Source organism: Falco peregrinus, chromosome 8, assembly GCF_023634155.1.
Source record: "Falco peregrinus isolate bFalPer1 chromosome 8, bFalPer1.pri, whole genome shotgun sequence".
Lineage (NCBI taxonomy): Eukaryota > Metazoa > Chordata > Aves > Falconiformes > Falconidae > Falco > Falco peregrinus.
The window spans coordinates 27,744,177-27,757,566 of NC_073728.1; the positions used below are offsets into that span (position 1 = coordinate 27,744,177).

At 34.7% G+C, this 13,390-nt stretch overlaps 1 protein-coding gene across 5 annotated transcripts in view; it reads left to right on the plus strand.

The window, feature by feature from the left end:
• Window positions 1–13,390, plus strand: part of MAP3K2 (mitogen-activated protein kinase kinase kinase 2) — a 62,593-nt gene that overhangs the window by 27,473 nt on the left and 21,730 nt on the right. For all 5 annotated transcript variants that reach the window (XM_055811406.1, XM_055811408.1, XM_055811405.1 and 2 more), the window contains exons 3-9: window positions 593–711; window positions 2,409–2,449; window positions 4,896–4,995; window positions 6,845–6,958; window positions 7,635–7,734; window positions 8,681–8,811; window positions 11,586–11,665. In XM_055811406.1, coding sequence (XP_055667381.1) covers window positions 593–711; window positions 2,409–2,449; window positions 4,896–4,995; window positions 6,845–6,958; window positions 7,635–7,734; window positions 8,681–8,811; window positions 11,586–11,665 — 685 coding nt within the window. The remainder of the gene's footprint in view (window positions 1–592; window positions 712–2,408; window positions 2,450–4,895; window positions 4,996–6,844; window positions 6,959–7,634; window positions 7,735–8,680; window positions 8,812–11,585; window positions 11,666–13,390) is intronic.

Below are 13,390 nucleotides of genomic sequence, written 5' to 3' on the forward strand. Positions count from 1 at the left end.
GTTTTTGGGTTGGTTTTTTTTTTTTGTTGATTGTTTTTTTAGATACTCTGTGGGCCATCAGCAGATGCTGAGACAGTGGAGGTGTTCTTTTGGGAGTTTGTGTATGATTCCTATGTCCATGACCTTACCTGTTCAGGACAGAAGAAAAATGATTCAAAAGTACTTCGTGTTTTTTTGTTTGTTTGTTTATTTATTTTTTAATTTTATTTTAAAAATTGGGCAGGGGGAGTATGGTTTCTAGTTAACTTCTCATCCATGGACATTATTTGAAACAAAGTAGATAAACCTCCACCCACCCCCTCCTTTCTCTTAATACAGCCTGCAGTTCTGTAGAGTTGTCAAATCTCTGTTATGACTTCAGTTTTTCACACCTGCCATTTATGTGTGTTTATTTCCTTTAGCACTGTTAATAATTAAAAAATACGTTTGCAACACAGCAGTAATTCTTTTTAATTTGGCAATTATGTATTGAAGTGTAATATGGTCTTACAGATTTTAGAATAATGCCTGCCTAATTGTGAAATGGAGACAGTTGCACTTCAAATGTAACAGTCATTTATACTTCTCTTATCTGCTGTTTTTCTCTGAGCAGATGAGCAGCAAGCTTTGAATTCAATCATGCAGGATTTGGCTGTGCTTCATAAGGCCAGTCGTCCTGTATTGCCCCAGCAAGAAACAGGAAAACCAAAGTCATCTTCACCTAAAAAACAGGTAATCCTTAACACCCTTACTAACCTATTGAACATGGAATGTCCTGCTGTGACTTCTATAATTATTTTTCTTGCCAGACCAGTGATCATACCAGAATGAGCTATTAGTCTCCCATGTGTGCTGCCATTTTCTTTTGTTCATGTTCTTAAATTAGCAGCAAAATGAAATGGTGGCATTTCAGACCAGATCATAGTGTATGCTTAAATTACTCCAATCCTGATAAATTGAATATTATAGAGGTATTTTGACACCGCATGTAGAATTTTTTATTGTTATTTGATTGGTGCTAGACTATTTTAAGAGATACTAGTACACGATAGTTTATTTAGAATGCTTCTTTCAAATGAATTTTATAGGTATATTAGATTGCCCAGTTGTCAGCTATGTCATATTAAAGAATGACAGTACAGCAGCAGAAACATACTTAAGCTCCTTTACTACATCTTTGGCCTTGATTTTTTGTTTGTTCACATGCTGGAAATGCGAGTTCTTCTCAGCTCTATTTTTTTTTTTTTTTTTTTCCTGCAGATACTGAACACAGATGGAATAGTAGTAGATACTTAGTTGGTAGGTTTGAACTACTATGTGGAGAGATTAGGAGAGAAAGTAGATTTTTACCAAAATTGTTGTAATAGCCCTTTTGAGGTAACTGTATGTTTATTTGATTGAGTATTTAATTGACAGTCCATTATTTCCTGAAACATCAGTTTGTGCAGTCTTGTTTTAACATGTTAAAAGTCAAAGTATTTGAATATATTTGGCTTTTAAACTGTCAGGAACCAATGACTACCTCTTTTTTTCATTCTATGCTTTAAAAGCTGTAAGAGTTCAGTATGTAACACGGTGGTGCTTTCCTAGTGTTTCCATCTGAGCTGTGACTTTAGACACTGTAGTAGTGTGCACATAAGATCCAAAATTAATATAATATGTGTTTAGAAAGTTAAAAGAAAAATACTTGAGTCATTTCTGAGTTTAAATGTGGTAGTAGTGAGGGGGTAATATGTTTATCATTCTGTTTGTGGATTTTGAAAGTAATCACTTGTGAATCAAGTAATTCTTCTGGAAGATAGAATATTGTTGTTTGAATTGTTATTTGAATGCATTTTTTCCCTGCAATAGTTGCTAATACAATTTGATGCTTAAAATTATGATTTTGCAAAACAAGTTTATTTCCATGTAACTGCAGATATTTACAGGTATCTTTGTTACTGGGAAATTGCATGAATGCTGACTTATTTACTTATGTGGGTTTCTATGGTAACGCTCATGAAACAAGATATGTTTCTTAAGCCTGAAATGCTCAGCTCCAAAGTGTACATAAAAACCTGTTAATAGTAGCTAAATCTACCTGCCTTTTCATGATAGAGAATTCTTTGGTAATCAGTTCCATGCTGAATTTGAAATCATGAATCTCTTACAATATTAAATATATTGTTAGAAAATAAAGTGTTTACTTACAAAAGCATTCATTGTACTTGAGAATAATTTTTTGTGGGTTTTATGTGCTTTTAAGCATCTATCAGATACCTCAGTGGAAGTAGCTTGTTAAAATGCTTGGTGTATGAGAAAGAAGAGAAAATTAATGGACTGCTCAGGGATTTTACTTCTGGTGTAGGATTATTGAACAGGGTTTCATGGCCTTCATTAAAGGGAGTAGTAACCAACTAATAGTGGTTCCTTTATCTCTTTTCTTATAGAATGATGTTAGAGTCAAATTTGAACATCGAGGTGAAAAAAGGTAAGGTGGGAACATAGGAAACAATCTTGTCTTTTAATTATTTGTAGAATTTTGATAGGCTTCTACCATGAAATTTCAAATAAACTGTTCGAAGTGTTTCAGATATCTGAGTATATTTGGCTTGAGTTCAAATTTGATTTTGATATGAACACAGTTTAAGGAGAATTAATCTGTTAAAAATGTGGACTCTTAAGTATGCATAAATGCAGAAGTATCTTACCGTAGCTATGTCCTGTGTAATATCTTTCATTTGTTTACCCTTCAGATAGATTTGTAGCCTAGAACAATTACTTAGATAATTAGTATAGATCTCAAATGTGAGCAAAAAATTTTCTTTGCTGCATCATGTACATAATAAATGCATGTTAATATATTGTTCTGTAACAGCCAGAGGAAGAAGCCTAGATCTTAAAGCTCAGTATTGGATTGTACTTTGGAGGAACCAGTCTGAGAACAACTGTATTGGGAAAATTTATTAGACTTTACAGTTAGACCATTTTCATTGCTAATCTTGAATAATCAGTTAAAATTTATTTTCCTTTTGTATATGAGAGGTGAATGATGAATGTGCTTAAAATATACAAACATCTATCCGTGCATATCTCTGCTCTGATGGCTGCTCAAAAGCTTTTACAGAAGTTGATCTACAATTCCATGTAGAACTGGTTTGTGGACAACTAATTTTGTCTGTATGTCTCTTTCTGAAAGCATAAACCTTCATTGTACTTCCAGAGAAATTATTATAGAATTATTAATAACCCTTACATAAAGATTGTTTCAGAATGAAACTTATGCTACTTCTGGGCAGTCCTTAGTGTGATGTGCAACAGATCAGTGTGTATTCATGCTGATTACAGTATGTGCCCTCTGTTTAGTAAAACAGGTAGGGTAGTAAAAAACCTAGGGGTAAGTAAAATAGCAGTAAGTTCCATGTATTAACATTCTTCAGCTTCTTTCTATCACTTTTATGAACATCGCATGTAACAGCGCATCAGTAATGGTTGAGTGCTGTAAGTAATTTGGAGGAAATAAGTCTTTTCAGAAGCTTTGAAAATTGAAGACTCTTCTACCTAGCAATTTCTTGTGAAATAAGCAGAGGCATGAATTTGAAATAGAAATGTTTACTCACTGCCAGTCTTCGTGGACAGTGCATTTTTGCAGATTAAGACCACAATGGACTAAGTTAATCAATTCAATATGAATACAAGCATAAAGTAAGTGTGTGGGAAAAATACCTTTCCCAAGCTTTTATGCTGATGGGCCTAGCTCAGTTTTGGACTGTCCCAAGTAACCTGAGCCTGCTTGCCCTGGGGTACTGGGCAGCCAGGGTTCATTGCTCAGCATGAGTTATTATACTTTTGTTGCCTGACCATGTAGATCTAAAGATAAGAGAATGAAACTATGCAAGAAAAATAAGTTACACAATGGCTTTCTCACTAGTTTTGAAAAAGGGAAGTGGAAAAGAGAAGTGATTCCAGAGTTTGTTTCAGTAGTGAATGTGGCACTGTACCGAGGAGTGTGCAGTGTGATGGGCGGAGTTCCATGCTTGCTAAACAAATTAACTGCAGTGGGAATTGGTGTTGGGGTTTTCATTAAGATTTTTTTTTCAGAATATTTTTTAATTTAAGTGGCCCAGCTTCTAGCCTCATTTCAGTGAGAAATATTGTTCCCTAACCTGTGTATGATCTGAAGCACTGACAGAAGGGACAGTTACCCTTTGCTAATTTTTCTGCTTCACAAAATTTGCATGCTGTTTCTTTTTTGAATGTGAATTGAATATACATTACTATCTTCGTCAATTCTGAAAACTCTTGTTAATGGTGGTGTGTCTCAAATAATACAACAGTTTTCTATAGTGGAAGGTTAGTTACAGGCATTTGGGGCTATTTGGTTTTACGAGACACTGGGTTAAAAGGAAATCGGAGTTGTTGTACTACAACTGCACCATTCTTGCAGGAGCACATTTGAAGCACAGTTAATGATGCACCCAGCGTTTTGAGCATGTAATTCATTATGGTAAAGATGGTGACATTTAGTTACCTTCCTCAGATAGACTTTTGCATTTTCAAAAATGTGGACTGCAGGAGTAATTCCTTTCTGATGCTTATGCTTGGCAGCCTATGGTACTTGATTGTCTTAGTTTTATAAGTAGAAGATTTTAGAAGTTTCTAAGAATTTGCCTCTGAAATAGAGGCATGCAAAGCATGAATATAAGCAAGCAAGTAAAATAGTCATAATGAAATCTAATTTTACACGTGATTATCCATTAAAACCTTTTCACTGCTTTTCTTTTTTAATGACTAAAAATACGGAGGACAGTGAATAAATCATAGCCTCTTATGGTCTTTTTAGTAATAAATTTAGTTCTAAGACAGTTCCTAAGTAATGACTTGCCAGATTTTCATCACTAATGGACAAAAATTCTTTAACTTAAATTGTGTTTCAGGATCCTGCAATTACCAAGGCCTGTTAAACTTGAAGATCTTGCAGCCAAAGCTAAAGTTGCTTTTGGACAGACTATGGATTTACATTACAGCAATAATGAGGTAATATTCCGTATTTTCTAAATTATTGGTAACTTGATCATTGATTATTTTAAGGCTGAAATTTACTCCTATAAGCAGTGAGAACCACTCCCTATGACAAAACTTACTCCTGTGACAAAACCCCAAGTTTCTACTGTGTGTGTTCTCAACTATATGTGGCTTGTCTAAATCAGGATAGGCAGGAGATCCATTAAATGTTTTACGAGAAGAGTCACATCTTAATGAATTATGTCTCAGACTTGATTGGGAATGATTCCGCTCTGCCACAGTCCTGTTGCGTGACTTTGCCAAAGTCTTTTTGACTTTGACTCTGAGCTTTGTTGTGTTTAAATTTGAAATAACATTTATCCTTTCTTGTACAGTTTTTTTTTTTCTTTAAGGATTAGTCTTGTTAAGTAATAGCTAGAATGCTGCATTTAGTAATGTTTGGATGGGAGAGCTAGGCTTAACTGTTGCTTATCTTAAAGTGGCTCATTCACAAGGTTTTCTTGGGAACAGTGCTAGTGCTGTCAAGCCACTTATGCTTGATCAATATTACTTCCAGCTTTCCTTTAGAAGTAGAGATGGAATTATTAATAGGAAGTATATTTGCAGATGCAGGATGCATTCTTGGCAGTTACTTCTGATTTTTGCCTTAGGTCAGCAAAATGCATAGAGGGTTATTCGTGTGCTTTGTTATGCACAACATAATTGCTGTATCTAATCTGCATCTTTGCAGAAGAAAATGTCTGTAATTGCTGTTTGTTGGTTACTGGCTACCTTGCCAGGCACTTCTGTGAAACTGATCCTCAAAATGAATAATTCCAACAGAAGGCTTTTAGAGATTAGGAAGGTCAGAAGAAATAGCTGTTCATGATGCTTTAGCCCCAGCTCCTTCCTGTGATTTTTAGGCACTGAACAAGTTTTCTGCTTGTCAACTTCTGCACTAGTTGGCAAACCACCTTTCAGAAATGTGATGGTAATAACCTGTGTCATTAGCATTGAAACTGCAACTTAAAAAGAAGAGTATGCTCATTTGTTATCAAGACCATCCTCCCTCATTCCCATTTCTTTTTGTATAAAAGTACTGTATTTCAATTGATGTTGTATTTGAGCATCACTGCCTGAATCTGTTTACAAGTAGAGTAGATTTTAAAAAAAACCTATATTGTGTGGTTCCTTTGTTGTAAGTAGAAGTTGTAATTTACAACCCTGAAACATAAGCCCAATTTTAATCATTACAGAACTCTGATCTCAAGTGTACTTTAATGGCATTAACATTTTCTGTTCCAAAAATACATGTATGCCAAGTTAATTCTAATTAATTAGATCCAGTTAAGATTCTAGTGAGGACTACAGTTGTTCCATGTGGATAACATCAGTCCTGATATACTTCCTTAACAAATTCTGTTTCTAATGGAAAAATTTAGTGATGCAACTTCAAACATATGGTAAGATACAAAAATGTGCTTTATGCTGTATAAAGTAGGGCTTCTTTTTATTTCTGTTATAGACTTGCTTTAATTCAGGTGATGGCAAATAAATTGACGATTGCATATGTTTTTCTGAAACTTGTAAGATAATAAGTTGTACATAGGTAAAATGGTTGCTCCTTCGTTGTGAAGACTTGTTCCACCATGCTGTACCTATTGATGGCATCTGAAGGAAGTTAAGGTTGAACTTCAGGTATTTTGGTGCTGACTTGAGCATTGTTTAATAAATTTTATTTTCAAGTTGTACAGAATGAAAGGAAAGATAGCATTACTTTGTTTGTTTCTCTGTGTTTTACTTCCTCATTTCTTTCTCATATCCTGTTTAAGACATCTTTTTTAACTATTTCTCCCCCCCTCTTCCTTTTTTTTTTTTGTAGCTTGTAATTCCATTAACCACACAGGATGACCTGGACAAAGCTGTTGAACTGCTTGACCGTAGTGTTCATATGAAGAGCCTCAAGATTTTGCTTGTAATACATGGAAATACACAGGTATGAGCTGACATGCTAAATGTCTTTTTTTCCCCTCAGTTTTCATATTGAAGTATAATATGTATCTTTTCTTAGATATTCATTTTTCCAATTGAAAATATTACTATTTGTTTCTTCAGTTCACTTTAAGCATCTTTTAGCATTTTGTATTGAGTCAGTTTTAACTTTTTCCTAGATTCCATTCCTGTCTTTGTTTGCCTTTCTTACAGTGGTAGAAAACTGTTCCATAACTGTTCCATTAATGTAGAAAACTGTTCCATTAATGTCCATCATCAGGATGATGATGTGATACATATTTGACAAGCGCATAGAATTTAAGTAACTGTAGTTATTTGAAACTGTTCTTTTAAGTCATGTCTTGGTGATGCTCCTCTGTGGCAAGTTAAATGTTTGTTGTAGCAAATAGTAGCAATGGACTATAGGTTAAATATTGAGTTATTTTTGTATCATGGCCATAACATCGATAGGATTTGTGTACTAGTACATACTGGAAATTATTTTAAAATATAAAGAATGAGCTACTAAAATACATTAGTTTTTATATCAATTAGCAAGCTTCTTTTCGACTGTTTGAAAAAAGGCATGTGCTGCGCAAAGCCTATAAAATTTGCAAAGCATTTTCATTGTCAGGAGTATAAGGTAATAACTGCAGTTTGTAATATGTATGCGTTTTCAGTCAGCCAGTGTAAATAACGTGGAGCCCTTGCCCTCACTGGAAGATTTAGATAATACAGTATTTGGTGTGACAGACAGAAAAAGGCGACTGTCTGTAATAGGTAAGCTGCACATTTCAATAGATTTAATTGTAAAAAACTTTTCTGTTGTAATACTCTCTTCATTAAGATTTTGATCTCAACACAAACTATTTGGATTTCTCTTACTCATCAATGACTTTACTATAGAGTTTGCACTTGAGGGAATGGATTTTGAATTTTAAGTCAAAGGTGATTTAAACATATTTAATACAGGAAGTTGAACAAACAAATCACAAGTAAATAAATCTGTGTAGAATTACCTGAGTTAACTGACAGGTATCCTAAAAAGTTGATGTTATTACTCCCCCTTGTTTTCCTATACAGGAATAGGTTACTGAAAAATCTGTGTATATGGCAATGCATTTCCTTGCTCAGTTTAGGACTCCCATACATTTTTTAATCTTAACGTGAGAACATTTGTTTAAGATACTTACTTTGGCATTGATAAAACCTTTTTTGCTTATTCATGTTTTAAAGTTGGTGTGATGTTAACTTCCAGAATTATATGAAATTAGAGAGTTTAATGAATAATTATTCAGACTATTAATTGATGTATTATGCATTTTTTATAAACAGATGTTATTTGTGTTCTTATAATGGTTACAAAGAAAAACTGAAGTTCTCAAGAGTTGTAAAGGATTAGTTGACATGGGTGGAAGGGTTTAGATTTTTATTTTGTTTCAAAAGAAGAAATTTGCTCAGCTAGATGTGCAGACAAATTATATTTCTGTTCATATATAATGAAAATTCTTTTTAATGCCATTGAGGCAACCCTGCCCGAAATTTTTTATAATTACTGGATTACAGATCTTAAATGCTACACAGACGTCTTGTATTGCATAGGCTTTTGGGAAATTTCTAAAACAAGAAGTGGTCCAGGCAGGCTCAATGCCTATGAAGCATTTGAAAAAAGCTCCTGTATTCTGAGTTAGTGAAGAGACCCTTACTGGCCCTTTTCTTTCAAAAGGTTCTAATACTCGTGACAGGAGTTCACCTCCCCCAGGATACATTCCAGATGAGCTGCATCAGGTGGCCCGAAATGGGTCCTTTACCAGTATCAACAGTGAGGGTGAATTCATTCCAGAAAGTATGGATCAGGTACGTGTGTGATTTATTAAAATTAAAGTTTTTCTTATGTTGATTTATGAAATACTGCTGTTCAAGAAGGATATGGCATCATTAGAAAGAACAGCTAAAAAACGATGACAACCCTAGAAAACATGATCTGTGAGAGGTTAAAATAATCATGGTTGTTTAGTCTTGTAGAACCTGTTTCTTCTCTGTAAGTCTTTTAATTATTTAAATATGTTGCTACAAGGAGAAGGATAATATTCTTAATTTCCATAATAGTTGAGTGAGGTAGTGATAGATATAACTTACAGCAAGAGTTGTCTACATTAGAAGGCACAACCCCCTTTATTTTAATGAGAAGGATATGTAAGCAAGACTAGTTTTACAACTTTCCCAGGAAATTAAAGGAGATTTTAAAGAAGTGTTTGGATCTGTCAGAATTACTTGGACTCAGTTGATACTGTGTTGGTGTGGAGGCAAGGGAATGGTGGTAGGCCTGATATAAATAAGCTCTGGAATACTATGGTCACATTTTTGTGTGAGGATCACAAGTGTATGCTGTTTTGTTCTATTTATTCAACTATGTTATTGGTGTGGGACATCAGCACACTTAGCGTGAATAAAAATCCTGCTCTCTGAATATCAAAATTGCCCTTAAAAACAGCCAGAAAAGATAGAGGAATGTAATGGCTTACAGAATTGACAATGGAGAAAGAGATATTTTAAGGAGGAAAAAAAAATAATGTTGCGTGCCCGAATCACTTCAAGTTCTTGTTGACATTGGCACTGTATTCGCAAATGGCAAGAGGCAGTGGTTTTTATGAGCCGATTAAATGAGAGACAGATGATAGAATAAAAATAGAGGCAAAGAGATTGTGCAATTTGTTGCACAATTTTTATGACTGAGCTGGGAATAGAGGCTGAATCTCCTAATTTCCAGACCAAGGTGCTATTCATTATCATAGCCACATGGTCAGATCCAGCCCAGGCCTGGATTCATTCAGTGAAATGATTACTTTTACCCTGGGTGAAGTAATTTTTGGTCACTGACCAGTCAGACAGACAGATGATGATCTCTGAGACCCAGGGTGTTGGGAGTATACACTCCAGAGTAGTGAAGAAACATGTAACCTGTCATGTACACGTTGCTGTGTAAGCTGTCAGCAGAGTTTAAATGCAAGAATTCTGCTTTCATAGGAAGCCAGATTAGTTCAGTCTCATCAGCCTCAAGGGCCAGATTTGCGTGTTGGGAACTTCCAGCCTTTGTTTGGTCCATCCTCCCTAAGTTGCTGCATCACCTTGGCAAGCGTTGACCATGCTGCCTGTATCTATCACAGCTGCCTCACAAAGACAAGAAGGGAACTTAGAAGTGGAAGGCTTTGCTCTGCTCTGCTCCCTTTGTTGATCTACCTGAGCACAGCTATTCACATTCTGATAGCAGACCCCACACTTTCCAGAAGAGATGATGGGTTGGATAGAAGTGGGCCATGGTCTGCCAGTTGGACCATACTGTTATGGTTATATATACATACAGCCGTATGTTATAGAGGTAATTAATACAGCAGCATACGGGCTTTTTTGCCTTTCGGGACCCACCGTTCCGCATGAGAAAAGAATAATATAATTACTGAACCTATGGTAAATGTTGTCCTTCCTGATACTGAGTTCATATAAGTGTCTTGAGTTTGCAGAGTGCAAACTCACTTTCTGGACACTATTTTTTTAAATAAGTCCTTGATTGGTGCTTGGTAAAGTGTGTGCTAAGGACCTTTAGGCTGCAGCACACACTATAAAAATGGGAGAGGTAGCTACTTAATTTACAGCAGAAGACTGGTGTCCAATTCATAGAAAATAGTAGATGTTGTATAATACACCAAAGCAAACTTTATTTTAGGAAGGAGCTAATTTTAAAGACAACAGATGAACTTTCCACTCTGTTTTTGAGAGGCAGGCTGGTAAAATTGTTACATTCAGTAATTAAAAATTTAAATTTCTGAAAAATATATCTGTAAAACATTTCAGATTGCTTTACTACAAAAAAGAAGCAAGTGATGTTTGGCAGTCATTAAATAAGGACTTAAAGGGTGGTAGTGTGAGGTAAACAAAACCAGTATCAGCCAATAGATGTAGCTGGTAATCAAGAGGATGCTCTTGATTATCAATCCATTTCTTTTTCTCTGGATTAAAGCTCAAGAAACAAGAGAAAATGTTGATGATGGGTTTCATTATGTAACAGAACTGGCCTAGATAGTCAGTCATAAATGTTTAAAAGCTTTTTATAGTATTTGATTTCAGCTGTTTTCTGTGGCTGCTAGTTGTCCAAACTTAAGCCACTACAAAAATTATGTAGTTTGTATTCATCACAATCTGGGTCATGTTTGAGATTTTTTTTTTTTTTTTTTTTTTGGTGATGACAACAAAATCACTTTGGTTTTTTATCTGTTAGAGGCCTTATTTTTATTATTCTGTTAAGCTACTCATGCAAATATGGTATATACAGGAAGAATGTAGCAGTACAACTTGCTATGTACAAAGCATGGTAGAGAATGAAATACCTTAACTATATTCTAGTTAGATGCCAAGAAAAATGATAGTCCTTCCAGGACTACAGAATGCAATGCAAGTTTAACTATGGCAGCTTTTTCTCTAGTAATTAATATTTCTGGTTAGTTTGTTTGGTTTTTTTCTTAGGTGTTTCAAAGCAGAAACCTTAAAGTATTTAAAGATCAAACACAAGAAAAACCCGAAAGAAAAACCAACCCTTGAACTTCTGTTGTCTTTCTGTGTTTGTTATTTGTTAGATGCTGGATCCATTGTCCTTAAGCAGTCCTGAAAACTCTGGCTCAGGAAGCTGTCCCTCACTTGACAGCCCCTTAGATGGGTAAAAATTACTTACATTCATTATTTATCTTTATTAGATTGCATAATGTATCAGTTGTAACATATAATAAACAGCTATTACTGAACTTCTTCCAGAAATTCCTCTGTATGTTATGGAACATTTATAAAAGCTTATTGAAGCTTAATTGCTTACTAATGCACAGAAAAAGTAGCATGCTTTTTTTAAAATTTGTATTTAAAACACAAAAATTTAGACTTCAGATCCTACAAAAAGTACCGAAGATTTTTTACTACATTTTGCCGGTCTTCCGTATATGTGAAGTATATTCCTTGGCAGTGAGTCACCCTGTGAAATTCACACTTCTTAAGTACTGCTATATGAAGTGTCCCTTTTCTAAGACAGAGGGTACCTAATTCAAGAAAGAGGGTAGAATAATTTAAAGACTTCAATAGACAATCCCCTCCTTTTCTTTGCAATTACTGTCCGTTCCTCTGCCTTTGTTCCCATTGCAGGTTTTCCACTTATTTTTCTTTGTTTAAATGTGTCAGTTAAGGAGAGGCAGTGTGTACTGTGGTAGGTCTGGAGATCTGTTTTGATTGACCTGTTAGGAGATTGATGTGTTTTGAGAAAGTCACTGTCTGCATTTTTTCAGCGACCAGGTAAGCCAAACAGAACATACTCCTGTTTGGCTTATGGTTGGTCAGGCAAATAACCTTGGGTCTTACGTTGCACAGATCGGCTACTATTTTATTTGGAACTGCTATACAAATAATATTGCTAATTAAATATTTTATTTAATTGGTAGAAAGGTAAAAGTTTGTAAATCATTGCCTGTGGCAAATAGAGCTATAGTATTCCATAGTATCATTTTATTTGAGAATATGTGATTTGAGGACACAAATACATTTGGTCTAACATAGATTTTTGAGTTAAATAACAAGTCTTCATTTCATAAGCAAGAAAACAATAGATGTGAAAAGTATTTTGTAGTTGAAATGTGCTATGTTATACATACACAGTGTTTAATTTAGCTATGTAAGATAGAAATTCTACTAAACTGCCATTTTTTTTGTTGGGTAGGGGTGAGTCGAAGGGGAAACAAAGCAATCTTAATTCAACTCATGTTTCTTCTTCAAAACTTCTTTAGATTTTTTGTTTACTTCGTTTGTCGCCTCTACTTAGTTTTCCTTTTTTCTTTTTTTTTTTTTTTCATTCAAATATTTCCTACAAAGATGTAGGTTTTGTGTCTTCATTTAGCTTCTGTTACCCATTAGAGAAATCCTTACCAGAAAAAGGAGGACATTGTTTTGGTATGTTTATGGAAATATACTGTAATCGGTTGCTCTGACTGGCAATCCCATCCATTCCTTTTGGTGGCTGGGAGTTACATACCAACTGTAGGTAAGAAACAGTGTGATCGTATAAGAACCAAAAATTCTTCATCATTCTATAACTCAATAAAATTACTCTCTTAATCCTATGACTTTCATAGAGAGAAGAGGAGATATTTTGAGATGTTAAAAGGTTCTACATAACTTCGGTTATATTCCCTCAAGAGTTTTTGTAGTCTGTATAAGAGATTTTGCCAGTCTATAAACCTTTGTGTTTAGCTGTAAAGGTTTTAAACTTAATAGTGCTCCTTTGTGGCTTTACTTGCGATAATTCATGTTTTCACTAATATCATCGCTCATTAACAGAGTCCGTTGCTTTCTTACTACATTAAGCTCAAGAAGCAAGATTTTCCATCGTTACTGATTTTGGACT